Here is an 18,718-nt window from a genome sequence, read left to right on the forward strand (position 1 = left end):
CGGGGCGCCGTTCCCTCTCCAGTTTATATCATCCAGATTTATTAAGCCGGGTCAAGACCAAATCAAAAAACCTTGACCCATCTGCTCTGAGCAATTTATAAGCACCTTATAACAGCTTGTGGCGGTATGGCAGGGGATAGTTTCCTCTTTGCAGGACTTGTCCCCTCGGTGAAAGCCCACCGTCTCTGTGTAATTTAGCGATTAGCAGACAGGTTATACTCTATGATTTATCCCCTCTTTGCCCCTATCGTGGTTAGTCTGCTGGGAGGATCCTGAAGCGGAGCCGCTCTGCACTGCAGTATAAAACCCAGATGAATCAGTTCTGATTGGAGAACATTGTCTCATTGATTTGGATGTTAATGTTGGTCCTTAACATTCACAATTAGAGGTTCATGTATTACGACAACCACACACAAACTTCCTGTGATAAGATGTATGCTGTTAACAGTGAGTTCAGAAACGATGAATGATTTGTGAAGATGTAGCAGCTGCATTTCTATCAGATACAGGATTGAATCTTTCACTTATAGCACTACATGTTCATGCTGGATGTAACAGATGGAATTACTATATGATGTAGCAATTCATCTTGGTTTTCCTTCAAGGAGACATATAACATTTGATTTTGTGGTAGATTTTGGAGGGGCCACAGGTAAACCGCATTCAACCGCTGAGAAAAAATAATCAGTACGTCGGAAAAACCTCAGCTAGGGGACGGAAAGTGCAAAGTCAGTGAGCAGCAAAGCAACTCTCCAATGCAACTGGGGTTGTCATGACAACTTGTTATCCTGAGCGTTCCCTGAGGCAGCTGGGAAATCAGAAGGGGAGGGCTACAGGGACCAAGGCTATTCTTAAACGCACAGCAACAGGCAAATGCAATTACAGGCACAGGGAGCCAGTGACCTAATCAAATCAGTGAGGAGAGGGAGTAGCGGGGAAGTGGGGGGGGGCGGGGGGGGGGGGGGGGGGGGGGGTTGCAGGGCTGTCGGAAGCCTGCTGCTTGCCTGGAATGGCTCACCCAGAAGCGGCCCCAAGGGGCAGAACCGGTCCGAGGCAGGGCCAGCACAAACTGTCTGAACACAGGCTGAACATCACACTGACCATGCTGGGACATGAAAGGAGAGCCAGGACACTGGTGTCTCCCCTCCAGGTACATTGTCTATGTCCACTACCTCTTCTGCACAACATGTTGGATGCGGTACAGTGTAATGCACTACATTTGCTTGTTATCAACAACGTGAATTTCATTTGCTCGTTTTCACGACGTAACGCACGACGTTGGCTCGTTTGCACACCGAAGACTTTTTTTTTTTTTCCTTTTCATGATCATAGACATTCAGGCACATTAATGAAACCATCACAGACACTGTATAGAGCGGTCACACAAATAAACATCCCAACGGTTCCCTCTGGTAAAAAGATTATTCAACCTTATTTACATCATCCCATTAGCTCTAGCCTTGACCAATGCGGTATTATCGGTCTCTAGCTGTCTTCAATGTAATATTATAACTCCGGGTCCCCTGTCCAGTACAGTTCTATAGCGCTGACCCAGTCCCCTGCTGTCCATTACAGAATTAAAGCTTTGGAGCAGTCCCCTCTCCAGGGCTGGATGTGGGAGCCCTCCTGCGTCTAGGCCTGTCTCCTCTCCCCTCACTGCTAATGAGCAGGGTAATTACTGATGGCCCTGGCTGAGGGGAGGAGGCCTGCCACAGCTCAGCTAACCTCCCTGAGAACAATCACACAGACAGAACCCGCTTAATTAAACATACCTCAGAGGGGCCTCATGGACAGAGAGAGAGAGAGAGAGAGAGAGAGAGAGAGAGACAGAGAGAGAGAGAGAGAGGGGGGAAAGAGAGAGAGAGAGAGAGAGAGAGAGAGAGAGAGAGAGAGCACCTGTACATGTTACCTGTTCAGCTCCATAAATTCTAAACTGAAAGATGGAGGAGTTGGATCAGTATCAACGTACTCTTTCGTTTTTTAATTTTAGTCCTAATGTTATAGTCCTAATATTTTGTTGTATTTTTCCTTTTTTTTACACACACACACACACACACACACATACACACACACACACACACACACACAAACACCAGCACTATCACATGAGAGCACTGCACTGAATTCCAGTGTGTTTACAGCCAAATCCCCTCCAGTCCCACACACTGTAATGGAGCAGTGGGATATGGGGGTGGATATGACAGAAGAGATCAAAACATTTCTACTCTAACAAACAGGACACTGATGGCAGCAGAGCCAAACATCACACTCCCCATGATTAATAGATGGACACTCTCTCACTCACATCATTAATGGATAGGCTTGACTCCTTCAGTTTCTGATAACATGCCTAATGTGACTCTGACAACCCATACTGAACATATTACCACTACATTCAAACAATAGAGATTTGTAAACAGATAGATTCTTGTGTCTGTGAGGACAAATTAAAGAAGGTTCTGGTGGTTTTGCGTTTGTCCACCACTTTTCCATGACGTTCTCGCGAGGAAATGAGATGCAGCCGTAGCTTTAGCGCAACAAAATTGCAAATAAGTCAGAGAGTGTAACTTTTCCTAGTTTTAATGATTTATTTAAATTTTTAAAAAGTAAACTTCTAGAAAGCATGTTACCACATAATGAGCTATTTACATAAATATGAACATACACACTGCCTTCAATCTCTCCCTCTCTGCCTAAAGTAGAACGTTTGATGTGATTCGGGTATGCGTGCGCCTGTGCGTGCGTGTGTGCGTGCGCGCGTCCGTGTGTGTCCGTGAGTGAGTGTACGCACACATTGCTTCAGATGTGTCACAACAAAGGCCCTGTTTTCAAATGATCATGATGGATCAGCATTCCGGGTAATCACTCCATTATAGGCTCAGATAGATGGCACGGACAGGGACACGAGGCAGATTGCACCATGGGAAAGAAAAAATATGCATTCTTCATGAGAGCAGACACATCAATAGAACGCAGCCTCTAAAACTCACTATATCACCTTGTTTACAAAATGCTTTCCACAAGACGGAGAGAGAGAGAGAGAGAGAGAGAGAGAGAGAGAGGGAGAAAAAAAAGAAACAGATGCGTCAAAGCTATTCCAGCATGTGTGGTCATACGCTACCGTCTTCCTGATAGAGAATTTCATTTAACAGTCATTTGCCACACATATCAGTCCATGCCCAGAGCACTTCTTCAAATGGAAGACAGTTAAATTCTATTTGAGTCAGACTGTCTGGCCATGAGAAAAATGCAAGGTTTATAAATGTGAATATAGTTGAGAATGGTTAATGGAACCAGATGGGAATGTTTTTTCCCCCCTTCAAACAGAGAGATATTAAGAAATGTTATTTTTATCAACACGTACACCTGGTGAGTCTCTATAGATTATTCAAAACAATATGATTAAACATGTTTCTAAAAGAAAAGGGTGAGAGAAAGAAAACATTCCAAAGTTTAATCAAAGAAAGAGACCATTTTCGTGGAGTCAAATGCAATCTTAAACATCTGGGCTCTTTTGAATGGCGCACAGCTTGCCTGCTGTTTCATATGTTAGCGGATTCTCTCTATGGTCCTAACCAGCCATGAGAGACAAGCAGAACAAACGAATTAAAAACAAGGATCCTGGAGCTTAGCAAGGAGGGAGAGAGAGAGGGAGAGAGTGAGAGAGAGCGCAAGAGCGTGAGAGAGAGAGAGGAAGAGAGAGAGAGGGGTTTAAGGGGTGGGTGAAAAAGAGAGGAAGGGAGGGAGAGAGAGTGAGGAGAGATAAAGAGAGAAAAAGAGGTAGTGAAAGAAAAAAAAAACGGAGGGAGAAAAAGGGAGAGAGTTAAAGGCTAAGAGAGAGTGTGCAGAATAGCAGAGCTTGTTTAATTCATCAAAACTGGCCTCATAGAGAGTTGTAGTTTTAAACTTTAATGAAAAGAGCCCTAAAGTCCTGATGTAACAAGATGAAGAGAGGGAAAAAATAAAACAGGGAACTCAGCGAAAGAACTTCAGAAAAACAATTCTTCTCTGTGTCACTACTTTGGGCTCCGCATAGTTAAAGTAAACACACACGTATGTATGCATACATCTGCACACTCAAACACACGTACACACACACACATACACGCACACACACAAAGCAACAAAGCATATACATATTTCCTATTTCCCCATGGTAAGCCACCCCCTGTGGCAGTCATTGTTGTGTGTTTGGTGTGTCAGCAGATCCAGTTTTCCAACAGTGACCAGAGAACGTCTCCTCATTATTAACCCAAGCAGAGCTGTGTGTGTATGTGTGTGTGTGCATGTGTTGCTTTGGTGGAAGAATTAATTTTCCTGCTGGTGTTAAAATATGGTATGGTATGATTCTGTCTATTTGCATACCCGGCTCTGTAGAGACTAGGCTATGAGTATGAGTGTGAGTGTGCGTGTGTGTGCGTGTGTGTGTGGCTGAGTCCATAAATATCCTGAACTTGCGCTGATGGGAACCATTAGGACAGGAGCACCAAAGGCTGTTCCTGGAGGGCCAAAGTGCTATTGTTTTTAGCCTTTGCCTCTTAATTAGTGACTAATTTTAACCTGGGGAAACAGGTGTACGTATGTACTTTTAGAGATCACAGCAGTTGGTTGATAAGGAAACCTGCAATATTTCATGCCTCTGGGTCTGAACTTGGGAACCTTACATTAGAACTGCCTACTCTGTGAACTTATGCAAATGAAGGACAAAAACACAACCATTCTTTATGATTGATTTACAATTTACCGTAACAGAGCGTTTTCTGCGTGCGCTTTTTCACAATAATGGTCTCAAAAAAATTGATTCCGTTCCCAAAACCAACCCGCAGTCGCTGATAATTCTTGGCTTTTAAATCACACCCACCTCTCAACACCTTAGTCCCAGCACTGCATCTCCATCCAAAAACTATTTACCCTCTAACCAGTCCTGACACTTAAAATCTATTTCAAATGATTATGTGTCATTTTGTAGCCACCAGGAATTCATTTGTCTACGATAATTCTTGCAGGCCCATCACCCCCCCCCCCCCCCCGCCCCTCCCCTCCTCCCCCTCCCTCCCAAACACACTACACAACAACAGGCCTCTGACAGAGAGCAGTCTGCTCCATCTGTGTGTCAGAGATCCCGCGCCGGCACCATGCGCTGCCGTGACTCATCTTTCCACACCGACGCTACGTGCCAGCATGGCTATATATCTCTGACCAGCGCCTCTCTGGTAAAGGCAATTAGGAGGCTCCAAAGACTCGGCGTGGGGTAAGACCGAGTCTGCCTTTTTAATCACTTTGTGGTAATTAGTTTCTCCGCTCGGTGACATCAGCTATCTGTGCTGGCTGTTTCTTCACCGTGTCCCCTGGTTGCAGCAGACGAGCAGAAAAAAAGAAAGAAGGAGGAGAGAGAGAGAGAAAAAAACAAAAAAAAACACGTCTCTGCTGTAATGGAGGATCTCCAAAGAGTTCGGGTTCCTGTCCAAAAACATTACAAGGTTGTCCCAAGAGGGGCCCAATCCATCAAAGTGATTTTTCTCCCCACATCCCCCTCCTTCTCCTTTGCAACGTAATCATTTTCCTCTCATAGCGTGTGACATTGATTCATAAAGTAGGCCGTGGCAGCTGCCAAGCCCAGCCAGAGTTTAGGAGTGTCGCTGAGTTTCTTCTCCCTGTTAGGCGTGGCTCTTCTAAAGCTTTTTTTCAAGCAAGGCTATTCGACTCTAGTCTTTAAATCCAAAAAGTCATGCTGATTTTTTGCTTTTACCGACTATTACGGTTCACTTGTTGGCTGAGGAGCTCACTGGGGTCGGTCCTGAGATGAGCTGAGCGTTGCTGCGGGATTCAGCATCAACTCTTGGAAAATGAATTGGAATTGGAATGAGCATCAGTCTGGAAGATGCACACTTGGAACTGAATTGGAATTGTAGAGAAGATTTCAAAGTGAAGACTTTATATGAAATTTCACAACCGAGAGAAATATTATCTCTTATGTATGTTAATAAAAGGTCAATTCTAAATCTTTTTCTCCAAATTATTTTAACTGTGCTAAAATAATTTATGTAAACTATTTAGTTTTCTTTCAAACATCTGAAATGGTCATACAATGCAGGATCTGTTCATACTCCAAACAAAGTGGAATTAATCTGAATTCCATAGAATTAATTTCGAATTGAATAAAAGGTCATGGACCATGTGTCAGAGTTCAGAATGATGTGACCTTGAGAACTTTTGATGATCCAGTGACACCTCAGAGAACATCCCTCGGCGCTGAGGAAGGACTTAACCAGGTTCCACAAGCCTGACAGGCAGACAGGACTAATCATAGAATCCGGCTCAACACGAAAGACAGTATAATCCACCCACAGCTAACAGTGTAGAAAACCTAATACTCCGCAAGGGCTTTTTTTCCCCCTGCCTCACACATCATTTAGCTGGATTCTCCAGCACTTGCAGTGGAGAAGGGGGCACTGGAAGTCCAACGAGCTCGTTCGGGCCTGACAGATTCTGTTTTTTTTTTTTTGGGGGGGAATGGGAACTGCAGCGAGGCAGCTGCATAAATGCGGGGAGCATCACTCAAGCAACGTTTTCCGTAATGCTTTTAGCAGCTCTGCTAATGAAGCAGATCTGTGAATGCTAGCCATGCTTGTCTCACAGCAACTCATCAAACTAATGAACAGACCTCTGTTTTCACCAACAGAGACCGTAGCGCTGATTGTGTCGCTATGCCTGTGCGGGGCGTGTTGTGTCACTTTGTCAGATATGAGGGGAGGAGAAAAACATACAAAGTAGGTTAAGACAGAAAAGAGCAAACACCGTCTGACAACTTTGTGGTGTACTCAATACAGACTAGGAAACTCCCCATGGATAGGAAAGAGAGAGAGAGAGAGAGAGAGTAGAGACAGAGGAGGAGACTAGTGAGGAGAAAGAGAGAAGAGGGTAGGGGAGAGAGAGAGAGAGAGAGAGAGAGAGAGAGAGAGAGGAATTTTGTCTGAGCGATTGTTCCTCCATGCGGAAAGGTGACATACAGAAGTGTGAGATGGCTCTCAAGAGATAGAGAGAAAGAGACTGAGAGAAAGAGATAGAGAGAAAGAGACAGAGAGAAAGAGAGAGAAAGATGTGGGGGAGGGCAGAATGAAAAGTCATAGTTTGTGGACTTCAGAGACTAAGCATACTGGCTCAAACAGTCACTGATGCAGTCATATGAAGGAACAGAGCATCAAGTTACCATGAAATCATGAAGTGGAATCATTCAAATACCAAATAAAGTCACAAAGTTACTCTATGCAGACACTACATCTGTGCGTGCACACACACACACACACACACACACACACACACACACGCACACATGCACATACACATTCACACACACTGCTGACTATTTCTATTTGAATGCCCGCCCACGGCAGAGACATAGAGTGAAGGCTCATTGAGCACAGTCTGGCAGTTTGAACACACAGTTTCCCAAACACACACACACACACACACACACAGACTGGAGCTGAATGAACGGGAACACTCTGAGTTTCAGCCTGGTTGGCTCTCTCAACAGCATTAGTTAAAAAAGCCAGAGGCACAGAGACACAAACTAAGCACAGAGCCATTAGCCACAGAGCTAATATTAAATGGAAAATGTGCTAATATTAAATGGAAAATAGAGAAGTGTGAAAAAAAAATGCCATTGGGAAATGCAGCAGGTCAATGAGTTTAGAAGATGATTGTCACATAAAAATCTCTTACTTTCTACTGTAAGCGGCATTATAGCCAAGCAAACGTATGAAATCAGTGAAATCATATTTAAAAAAAAAAATGTTTGAGAGAAAAAAAAAAAGCCCTCAACAACAACAACAAAAAAAGCCAAAGAAAACAATGAAAAATACACACTAACACAAAAAGAATAAGCAAAGAGTCAGGAGAGGAAGGGGGGAAAAAAGGGGGGGAACGAGGAACAAAGGGATGGGGGAGGCTTAGATGTCTGTGTGTCTCCTCAGCTGTCTGGACAGCACAGTTTACTCTGCTGCTTTCCTCCCTTCCTCTCTCTTTCTCTCTCTCTCTCTCCCATCCTCTCTCTCTCGCTGTCGCTCTCTCTCTCTCTCTCTCTCCGCAACCACCAAATCAGAATTTAACAAAGCTCTCCCTCCTCTCTTGTCCCCTCTTCCCTCCATAACACCATCCCACACACATGTACCGGCTGTATTTAGAGCATGCAAAATCCACTGTCTCCTCCACTCTGTTCTCCTCCCCTGCTCTGCCAAAGCAGGCTGAAAGAGAGAGAGAGAGAGAGAGAGAGAGTGTGAGACAGAGAGAGAGAGAGAGAGAGAGAGAGAGAGAGAGAGAGAGAGAGAGAGAACGAGGATGACGCAGCAGTTGTGCGACAGTGGGGGGGAGTGAAAGAAGGAGTGACAGTTGAAGAAATGACCCGTGGTCAGAGGCTACGAAAAAGGAAAAAAGCTAATGACTAGACAGAGGTGGAGTAATGCCAGCAAGACTATCAGGGAAAGTGTGTATGTGTGTGTGTGTGTGTGAGTGAGTCAGTGTGTGTGTGTGTGTGTGTGTGGGTGTGTGTGTTTGGAGTGGGGTTCATTCAGTTCAGTCAGAAACAAAAGGGCTCCTTTACCAATACACAGTGAAATGTGGAGCCCCTATTTTCACCCAAAATTAAATCACAGATATACGATGACATAGCTATGAAAGACCTCAGTGTTTCAGAATGCTTGTGGTGCTTCAAAGTACAATCAGATAGAAAAGCCGCAGCAAAACAGACAAAGAAAACTGGCATGGATCCTCTGAAGTTGGCATATTTTATGAGAAAATGCATACAAGGTCTGTTTGCTGAAAGATATCCAGTAACCTTGCACATAAAGTCGTAACGTGAAAAAAGAAAAACGCGTGGATGACGTTATTGTAATGTTGAAGAGGTGTCATGATGTGCGTTACACTGTAAACAACATTGTTAAATTCTTTATTGTGCAGCTGATATCCAATAGAAGGCAACTCTAGTAAATGTGATCTTCGTTGGTAATGTTATAGGAACATTAGTCCATAACGGTGTTATTGCTAATGGTACTGCTTCTGCAATGTGTAAGAATCACACTTGAAATCAGTGCATTTTATTGTTTGAATTGCAATGTGGCCAATCTGCCTCATAATGTAGAGATACTTAACAGGCTCTAAAAGCAGCATGGTGAGTCTAAAATGCATAATAAATATTGTAAATGTTGGCCTAAATTGACAGAAGCTCAATTAAAATGAAAAACTGTAACCTTCAGTTATATAATGGGGAAACCTAACAGATTCTACTGAAAAAAAGAATATTTACAGAGGACCTGATGAGTAAGGGAAAGATAGAGTAATAAAGAAATAAGGAGAGGGAGAGAGAGAGAGAGAGAGAGAAAGAAAGAGAGAGAAAAAGAGAGCAAAAGAGAGAGAGAGAGAGCAAGAGAGAAAGAAAGAGAGAGAGAGAGAGAGAGAGAGAGAGAGAGAAAGAGAGAGAGAAAAAGAGAGCGAAAGAGAGCGAGAGAGAGAGAGAGAGAGAGAGAAAGAAAGAGAGAGAGCGAGAGAGAGAAAGAGAGAGGGAGAGAAAGAAAGAAAGAGAGAGAGAAAAAGAGAGCGAAAGAGAGAGAGAGAGAGAGAGAGAGAGAGTAAGAGAAAGCAAGAGGAAATGTGTCTGAGTCCAGCACCCTGGACAGCGTCTATCGATCGCCTCCCAGCACACATCACCACAACTTTCACAAATTGCTATTGAGAAGTGACCTGTAATGCAATTACTACCCAATCCGGGGCCGAAGTGGCCATCAATAATTAAAAGCCGTCCGAGTCACGGTCCGCTATTCCGATTCTGCTCCCCTGCTCTTATCATCACGTCCGACGCCGCTCCGCTTTGCAAGCTGTTGCATCAAAGGGGTTTGAATAAGATTTGTGAAAATGTGTCCTTCAATAAAACCAATCACTGCGAACAAATGCCAGCGCTGTGGAGTTTATTATTCTGGCAGCGTATGTCTCTCCCACAGTAAGAGAGACCACAGCAGAACAGAATTAACCACCAACAAATCATGCCACACACAACTGCCGTCTGCAGCCCGCTGCTATTAGTAATAGCTCTATCATCTACCTATTGTCCTCTTTACTCAAGACAAAATGCAGCATTTCAAAAGGACTAATGTCTATGCAATGCTATAGGTCTTCAGTTCCCACAAAGCCCAGCGGCTGCAACATCTATTGTGACTCTCAGTAGCGCTGAGAATTGACATGACTCCGGTGCATAATATACTGGCATCAACGCAGAGCACAGTTCAAGTGAAGTCGAGAACTCAAGCAAGTGAGGAAACTTCCAAACCCTGTAAATCTAAACTTAATTCTATAAATTTCATAAAGACCTGTAAAATATATACATACATAGGCACTTCCCTCCTGTGAAAGCTGACGCATGAGGTAGTGATTAAAAAGGAGAGCTGAAGACACTGGGGTTATCCAGACTGTACCTGTGAAGGAATAAGAGACTCAGGGAGCCTCTCTGTCTGTCAGTTTGAGATGTGATAGTTCATGTAGTGGTCTCCATTCCTCTCTCTCTCTCTCTCTCTCTCTCTTCTCTCTCTCTCTCTCTCTGCGCCCTTATCCAAGCTCCCGCCCTGGGAACTGGGTGATATTGACCACTGTGGCGACTTATTGAAAGAGCTGCCACGAAAGTGGGTCGCGCAGCCAATCAATGACATGGATTTCTGGGTCTGAGCATTATCTCACACAATCATCCAACGAAAGAGGAAAAAAAAAAGAAAAAAAAAGGAAAAAAAGAAGAAGAGGAAGAAGAAGAAGAAGAAGAAGAAGAAAAAAACACAAATCCAAACCAGAGCATGAAGACACCTTGCCTGTTACCTCTTTTCTGCTCTTCTCTCTCTCTCTCTCTCTTTTTTTTTTAAATCCACCCTCATATATTTTCCTCCCTCTCCCTCACTCCATTGCTCTTGTTTACCCTCTACCCTCCATTTATGCCAAGGCTGAAGCTCATAGCAGAAGTGAAAGATGTGAGTCGTGTTGTGTATGCATATCTACAGCAGCTCAAAAATGATGCATCGATCCACATGTCCCTATCCAGCCCACTGACTCTCACTGCTCACTATTATGAGTCAATGAATACCATGTTTCTGTGTGTGTGTGTGTGTGTGTGCATGTGTGTGTGTTTTGGTGAAAAGGAGGGAGACAGTATTTGTGTTAAATTGTCAGATTTTGTGTGTGTGCGCGCGTGCGCGTGTGTGTGCATGTGCATGTGCATGTGCGTGTGTGTGTACGTGTGCATGTGCGTATTCGTGCGCGTGTGTGTGTGCGGGCCTGCTCATGTGTGTCGCTGAGGATATTTACATGAGTGTAGTAGAATTTGCGCCAGAAGCAAAGAACATTGCATATTCATCTTCATGTCCGTGTATATTTGGGAATTATTTGCATTTGCAAGCATTCGAATGTTACATCCAGAAAAGGCACAGAATCCAGTATATGTCTTTGGTGTGTGTGTGTGTGTGCTTGTATGTGTATGTACGAGTGTGAGTGAGACAATGTTTGTGCGTGGGTGTGTACATACACTCTGTGCTGGCAGGCTGCCCCCCCCCCCCCCCCCCCTCCGCCCCCACCCCCCGGCCTGGTGCCAGAATCGATATAGCCTTTCTGACGCATCATGCTGTAGTAGAGCTCTGAAATCTGGGCAGATTTTCATAAACACAACATGAAAGGAAATGCCAAGGAGACACACCTCACTTTAAACCTGCCACAAGTACTATTCCTAAATGAATGCTTTATTCACACACACACACACACATACACATAACTGGCTTCACCACAGTCCACAATCTCCTCTCCAGAAATGTAAGGGACAAACACGTGAAAAAACATGGCATAATTATAAAGTAATGAGCACTAACTCATAAAGCCACATAACATTAATCTCATTAACACAAACTGTGCACAGTCAGAAGCCTCTGTTATACATTTTCCGTAATATTAAATAGTGCACTAATCTTTGGCAGAGCAAACAATTAAACAGCTCTGTTTTCTTGCGCATTGAAATGTGCATCAGGTTTCAGGTTTGGTTTTGTGGTGTAGCATGTTTATACGTGAGAGTGAGATTATGAAGTCTTAATAAATTATAAGACTAAATCAGACTCTGCTTAAAGTAAGAGTGAGTCATAGAGCAAGGACACATTCCCGCGCTGTGTTTGGGTGACTGGGCTGTTGGTTGTGTTGAGACACTATCCTGAGGCACCTTAAGATCTTCCCTCAGCTTCAAGGACAGTTCCAGCCCTATTCTTGCTGAGAATGGACTCGTACTTAACAGAACTTTCTAACATAAAAACAACTTTCCAAAAAACCATCAAGATATCAAGCGAAGTGGAAAAAAGGAGTGTGAGTGCAGTGCTTGAGGAGGAGGAAGATGGAGAGAGGGAGAGAAAGAGAGAGAGAGAGAGAGAGAGAGAAGGAGAGAGAGAGAGAGGGAGAGAGAGAGAGAGAGAGAGCAAAACTGCTGCAGATTCTATGCTTGATATAACGTTCCACTGATTTTCTCATCTCTTCACCACGTTTTCTCTCTGTCACTAATGGACTCATTTATTCTGTTTTGTGGATTCACCTCTGCGAGCATCAAAGGCCGTCTCCCTCCTGCAAAGCTTTTTTTTTTTTTTTTTAAGGTTTGTTTAACATTTAGGCCTGTCCCATGAAGTTAGCTTTGTTTGCTGAGCATTCCAAATTCATGACAAAACCGGGGCAACCATCAGAAGTACCCACATCTCGTTGCTGATTGCTAATTAGCATTCCTATTAAACGATGGTGATGTGTAGTGACTTCAATTAAATTCATTTGCACTGGGTGCATTTACATTTCCCTGGCCACGACTCTCTGTAATGATACGAAACAGTCATTTGGTTTTAAATTTGGCTGAATCACAATGGATTATGCATCGGATAAACAGCTAGCAAACACCAAAAACAGATGACGCTAATGCTAGTCACTACTCGGTCTGCTGAAACAAATGGCGATAACCAAACAAATGTAATACGTGAAGACTACTGTGTTTGTGACTGTGGAAATAACAGCTATGTTTTTGCTCAAATATTGACGGTTCCTTTGTTATGGGCTCTGTAGTGTACTGAGGGAGAAAAGGCACCCAGAGCAGAACACACCCCCTCTCTCTGCTCCACATCTATGATGTCATAATCACTTGCATCAAAGGCATTCTGCTCTACACGGCGACTGTCAACTTCCCTGGAGGCGTCATTAAAAAAGAACCAACTGAACCAAGCGCGAGCTGACAGAGACACATCAAAACTCTTTCCCTCTCTCTCATGCACACACACATACACACACACACACACACACACAGACACATACATACACACACACATACACACACACACACACACACACACACACACAATGTAAGAGTCCCCCCAGCCGACTGATAAGACAAAAAAGAAAGGAACTCAAACATACTGTCATAACTGTGCTGGTGGAAGGTGGGATTCTGACACACACGTGGTTATGAACGCCTGTAGACATCTGAACATGTGTGTTTGGCTTAAAACACACTCATGCGTGCATCTGCACATATACGTGAATTTACACACACACATGCACTGAGTTTGAGACACTGTAAATAGGACAGCTCTAGTGTGATGATGTGTTCTTCCTGCCTTTGGGCTTTGGGTATGTGCAAACCCTACCAGAGAAAGAGAGAGAGAGAGAGAGAGAGAGAGAGAGAGAGAGAGAGAGAGAGAGAGAGAGAGAGAGAATGTTACCCAAACACATTAGATGTGAGAGGCAGGAGGGAAAGGAAGCACTGAGGAGGGAGCAGTGGGTTCTGTGTAACTCTGTGTGTGGTATGCTCACACCCTGACTATATACATACCTCTGCATCTGTTACTGTGAATTCGGCCTGCCTCTCTCTTTCTCTCCCTCTCTGTGTGTGTGTCTGTGTGTGTCTGTGCGTGAATGCGCCTATATGTGTGCGTGTGTGTATATGAGTGTGTACGTACACGTAATTGCGTGCGTGCGTGTGTGTGTATGTGTGTGTGTGTGTGTGTGTGTGTGTGTGCACCAGTGCCCCAGTACTGAGATTTAAAGGCTGTAGACTCTGATGACCTACCCCAGGCAGTGTCTTCTGCTCGTGAAGGGCAGTCTGAGCTTTCAGGGCTGACTCTCTGGCACAGTATGTAAGGAAGGCACAGCCTAGAGAGAGAAAGAGAGAGTGAGAGAGCAAGCAAGAGAGAAAAGAAGGGAGAGAGAGAGAGAGGGAGAGAACAGGAAGGGAAAAATAATGTCATTACATTACTGAAAGAGACAGTGAGAGCAAGAGACAGTAGATAGTAGACAAAAACACTGAAGTGATCTGAAAGAAAGGCAAAGAACAACGAAAACCAACATACACAAACAGGCATCCCCAGAGAGAAAGAGAGAGGGGGGGGGAGAAAGATAGATAGATAGATAGATAGAGAGAGAGAGAGAGAGAAAGAGAGAGAGAGAGAGAGAGAGAGAGAGAGAGAGAGAGAACAAGCCTGCAGCCAACAAGCCATCAGATCTCTACTTCTTTGAATCTGTGTCTCCATGGCCTTTCTGGGTTTTTAAGTGCTTGCGAGTTTTGTGTGTGTGTGTGTGTGTGTGTGTGAGAGAGTGCATGTATGTCTATGAGTGTGTGTGTGTGTGGAGGAGAGAGCGATAGTACATTCTGTCCAGGTACAAAACAAAATAGGCTGAGACTCAGAGTGAGAGAGGAATATATAGAAAAGTAGAAAATAAAACAAATCTAAGAAAATAAGGAAAAATAGTGATATGATAAAAAAAAAATGGAGCAATAGAGAAGAGAAAGAGAATAAATGCAACCTTCAAAATATGTCAGAGCTGATGTACAGTAACTCTCTCAGTCTCTGTGGGCTTCAGTTAATTTCCCCCTCCTCTGTCTCCAGCTCACTGGGACAAGACAGACATTTCTCTGACAGTCCATATGTTCCTACAGTCCCTCCCTGTTCACTTAGCACCTGCACTCACATGTGGGAAGCTGTTGGGTGAGGGGGGGTGGGGGTGGGGGGTGGGGGGTGGGGGGTGTATCACGAGACTTCGCACATAACAGCATACAGCTTCCCATGATGTGAATCTTCCACGAACGAAAAATTTGCTATAAAGAAGTGGCGAGATTTTTTTTTTGTCTTTCTCTTAATCAAAAACTTCAATTCTAAGGGGAATTGCCAATAAAATTGTGAGTGAAAATGAGTCAAAACAAAAGAAGAGCATCTAATTTGGGGAGAGAAAAAAAAAGAAAAGCTGAACAACAACTGGATGAATGTGAAAACGCTAAGAGGACATTAATTAAAGCTAAAATTTATGCTAATAGTTCATTAATACAAAATTATGTTAATTCTTGGAAGTACACGAATTTGATACTAATGGCCAAATTATGCAGGAAAAATGCTTATGAGTGCGACAAGCAGATGATTAACACAACTAGCATTTGAATTAAAAATCAGGTGAATAAAATTCAAACATTGTAAGAAAACAGCTTGCTTAAAGGTTTTTTAAAGCTCGGTTCTCACACACACACACACCCACACAGAGAGACACTCACAGACACATCCACAAAAACACACATAAATGCACACGCTCACACGCAAACAAACACAAGAAGTAGTCATGCCTGGTTGAAGTTGTTAACATAATTTGGAGAATAGCTACTTGCATCATTATAATTAGAGATTCTGCTTAAACAACTTAAATTCTCCTAAAAACATGAATGAAGTTCAGACACTAAAGAGTAAGATGATTTCAGATGATTGACAGGAGACTGTGGAGTACTCATTTCACAGAAACTGTGATCGCCTTCTTGCCATGAGGAAAAACAAGAGGCGAAAAGCCATCAAGTATAGAAATATCTGAAAACAGATGAGTCACTTCAATAGCTCTCACCAAGTCTCACCTTCACCTTCACTGATATGGGACTCTAACACACACACACACACACACACACACATGCAAGAGAATGAGGTCAGGTACTTCTACCTGAGACCCCAAAATGACTCAGCACTTCCCTATCCTTGTTTAACCCTGTCCAGCCCACAGCCTTTGCTTTAGCTTTAGCATTAGCTTTGGTATATCGGCCTGTTTTATTCATTTACTGTGACTCATTAGCACGCAGCAGAGCTGAGTGTGACAGCTTGGCTAGCTCCTCCAAGGGGCCTGTCATGTTACTGTACACGCCAGCACTGTCTCCTGGGACACATGTGCATGCCTCTCTTCCCCGCTTCGCAAATGCTACAGTGATCACGTACATACACACACACAAACACACACACACTCACACACCCACACATACACACACACATGCACATGCGCAAAAACATACACATCTGGATGTGCGCACATGCACATACAGATGAGAGAGTGAGCGCGTGCACACACATGCAAACACACTCACACACAGTCACAATGACGAGCACAACCCGTGTGTATTTTTTACTAAAAAACCAACTCTGTTTGTTTTGCCTCCCACGGAGTTCAGGTTCGAAAAAAAAAAAAGGCCGTGTGTACACATGCAAACAGGACAAATGAGACAAGAGAAATAATGATGACAAAAAACAGAGAGAGAGAGAGGGGGGGGGGGGGGGAGAAAGAGAGAGGGAGGGAGAGAGAGAGAGAGGGTCCAAAAAGGTAGAGAGACAGCAGTGTGTGAACTAAAGTAAATTGTTTGTGGAAGAGAACGACACAAATGAAAAGAGAGAAAATGGGGTATGGCATGGTTGGCAAGCTAAGAGAAACAAACTGAAAGATAGAAAGAGAGAGCGAGAGAAAGACAGAGAGAGAGAGCTGGAGAGAGAGAGAGAGAGAGAGAGGGAGGGAATGATAGAGGGAGAGAGAGTGAAGATAAGATCATCTGGCTTCTGTGAACACTATCCCCTAGTGTCCTACACTATACTCTTATCTCACCTACTGCAGACACCCTTAAGACACACACACACACACACACACACACACGCAGACACACACAGACACGCAGACACACACACACACACTCTCTAACTCACTCACTCACTCACTCACTCACTCACTCACTCACTCACACGCACACATACACATACACACATAGACACGTACACACTCATGTCATAGACACACCCACACCAAATGTAACAGTTACACACACACACATATGCACACACAAGCATGAGTCACTGAAAGAAAACTTATAGAACAAAACAAACCAAAAAAAGAAAAAGAAAATATTAAGGTGAAAAGAACTTAACAGGAACTTACACAGGAAAGGACAGCAGAAGAAAGAAAGAAAGAAAGAAAGAAAGAAAGAAAGAAAGAAAGAAAGAAAGAAAGACATTTTAATGATTACCACTGATGCTCATCATTTGAATTTTAATTGCATTTTGTTTGGTCCTCTGTGACTTAAGTTTGCTAGCCTTATTTGCAATTTAATCAGTGTAATTGATAAGAAATGGAGCAAATGATCAAGAGACAGACTTTGGTAACTCTGTAAACGAAACTGTCCGAGCACTAGCTGACTCCTGATGTCATTACAAAATCCATCTCTGCTCTCACGTAGTTTTCACTAATCACATGAAAAGAGGACAGCTGCACAAAAGAATGTCAGATCGGCTTGTCTGACAGAAAAAGAAAGAAAGGAAGAAAGAAAGAAAGAATTTCAAACGAGAATTTAAATATTTCACATCACCTAGGGTTTGGATTCTGAAAAAGTCAATAATGTACAACTATTCCATTAATTATAAGGCTTATGTAGAATCAAACAGCTTTTAAACACTGACAGGGAAACTTTGCTTTGAACTTAAAGCAGAGCCTGACGATTTTCACTAAGTCAACAGAAACATCCGCATGTGCAAACTCAATCTGTTAGCATTCATATGTGCACCCTCGAGGTTAGCCTCAAGGGCAGCACACGTCTTCTAGTACAGAGTACCGTACTCAAGAGAGTTTATTTACAGATACACAAACGAAAATCAATGCAGGTAAGGAGTTAGATTCTCTCATTGTGGCTACAAAAATACAACACAGTGAATAATGCATATACAATTGAAAACCACCTTCTTCAGCTTTTCAGGCTGGATGAGTTTGCATATGACTAAATCCCTTCTGGAGCTCGATAGTCATTTGATGAAATCTCTGTTTCATTTTTTTTTTTTTTTTTTGCTTTTACAATTAACACAGATTGATCTTTAAGCACCGTTTTCAGATGATAGTATCTTGGCAGCATCTAACGGAAGAAATGTTTTCCCCTTGACTCTTGTGGCCGCATACAAATTATCGTCAAACCGGACTTGAAGTCCTGAAAGCTGATTTCTGACAGATGACCTTAGACAGTCATTACAGACGCTGTAACACAGAGTAAAGCAACAGGCCAAAACCACAATGCTAGCCTAAGTTTGTCTGTTTCACGTATCCCCAGAAAATCAATATCTGCTGATGGGAATGCTTGAGTGTCAGTTACAGGTTGCAATGTCCTGCTGGCCCTAGTAAAGAATCTGTCTGAGCACTGATTAAAACTTACTCCACTGATAAGTGAAGGAGGGCTAATATCTTCCTAAACTCACGTCTTGTCTTTATGTGTCTCTGCCCCCGAGTCACTGTGAATGGAAATGAACTGTCCTCCATGGTCTCCTGAAACACTGCAGCACACCCCTCAACCTCTACACACATCTGCTTAAAATATTTAATTGGAAGCAGTAAACCCCTGATTAAATAA

The 18,718-nt window shown here is 43.3% G+C and overlaps 1 protein-coding gene across 8 annotated transcripts in view; it reads right to left on the reverse strand.

The window, feature by feature from the left end:
• Nucleotides 1-18,718, reverse strand: part of celf4 (CUGBP, Elav-like family member 4) — a 53,902-nt gene that overhangs the window by 21,584 nt on the left and 13,600 nt on the right. For all 8 annotated transcript variants that reach the window (XM_030769832.1, XM_030769838.1, XM_030769839.1 and 5 more), the window contains exon 2: nt 14,111-14,193. In XM_030769832.1, the coding sequence (XP_030625692.1) occupies nt 14,111-14,193 (83 nt within the window). The remainder of the gene's footprint in view (nt 1-14,110; nt 14,194-18,718) is intronic.

The sequence above is a fragment of the Chanos chanos genome, chromosome 3, assembly GCF_902362185.1.
Source record: "Chanos chanos chromosome 3, fChaCha1.1, whole genome shotgun sequence".
Taxonomy (NCBI): Eukaryota; Metazoa; Chordata; class Actinopteri; order Gonorynchiformes; family Chanidae; genus Chanos; species Chanos chanos.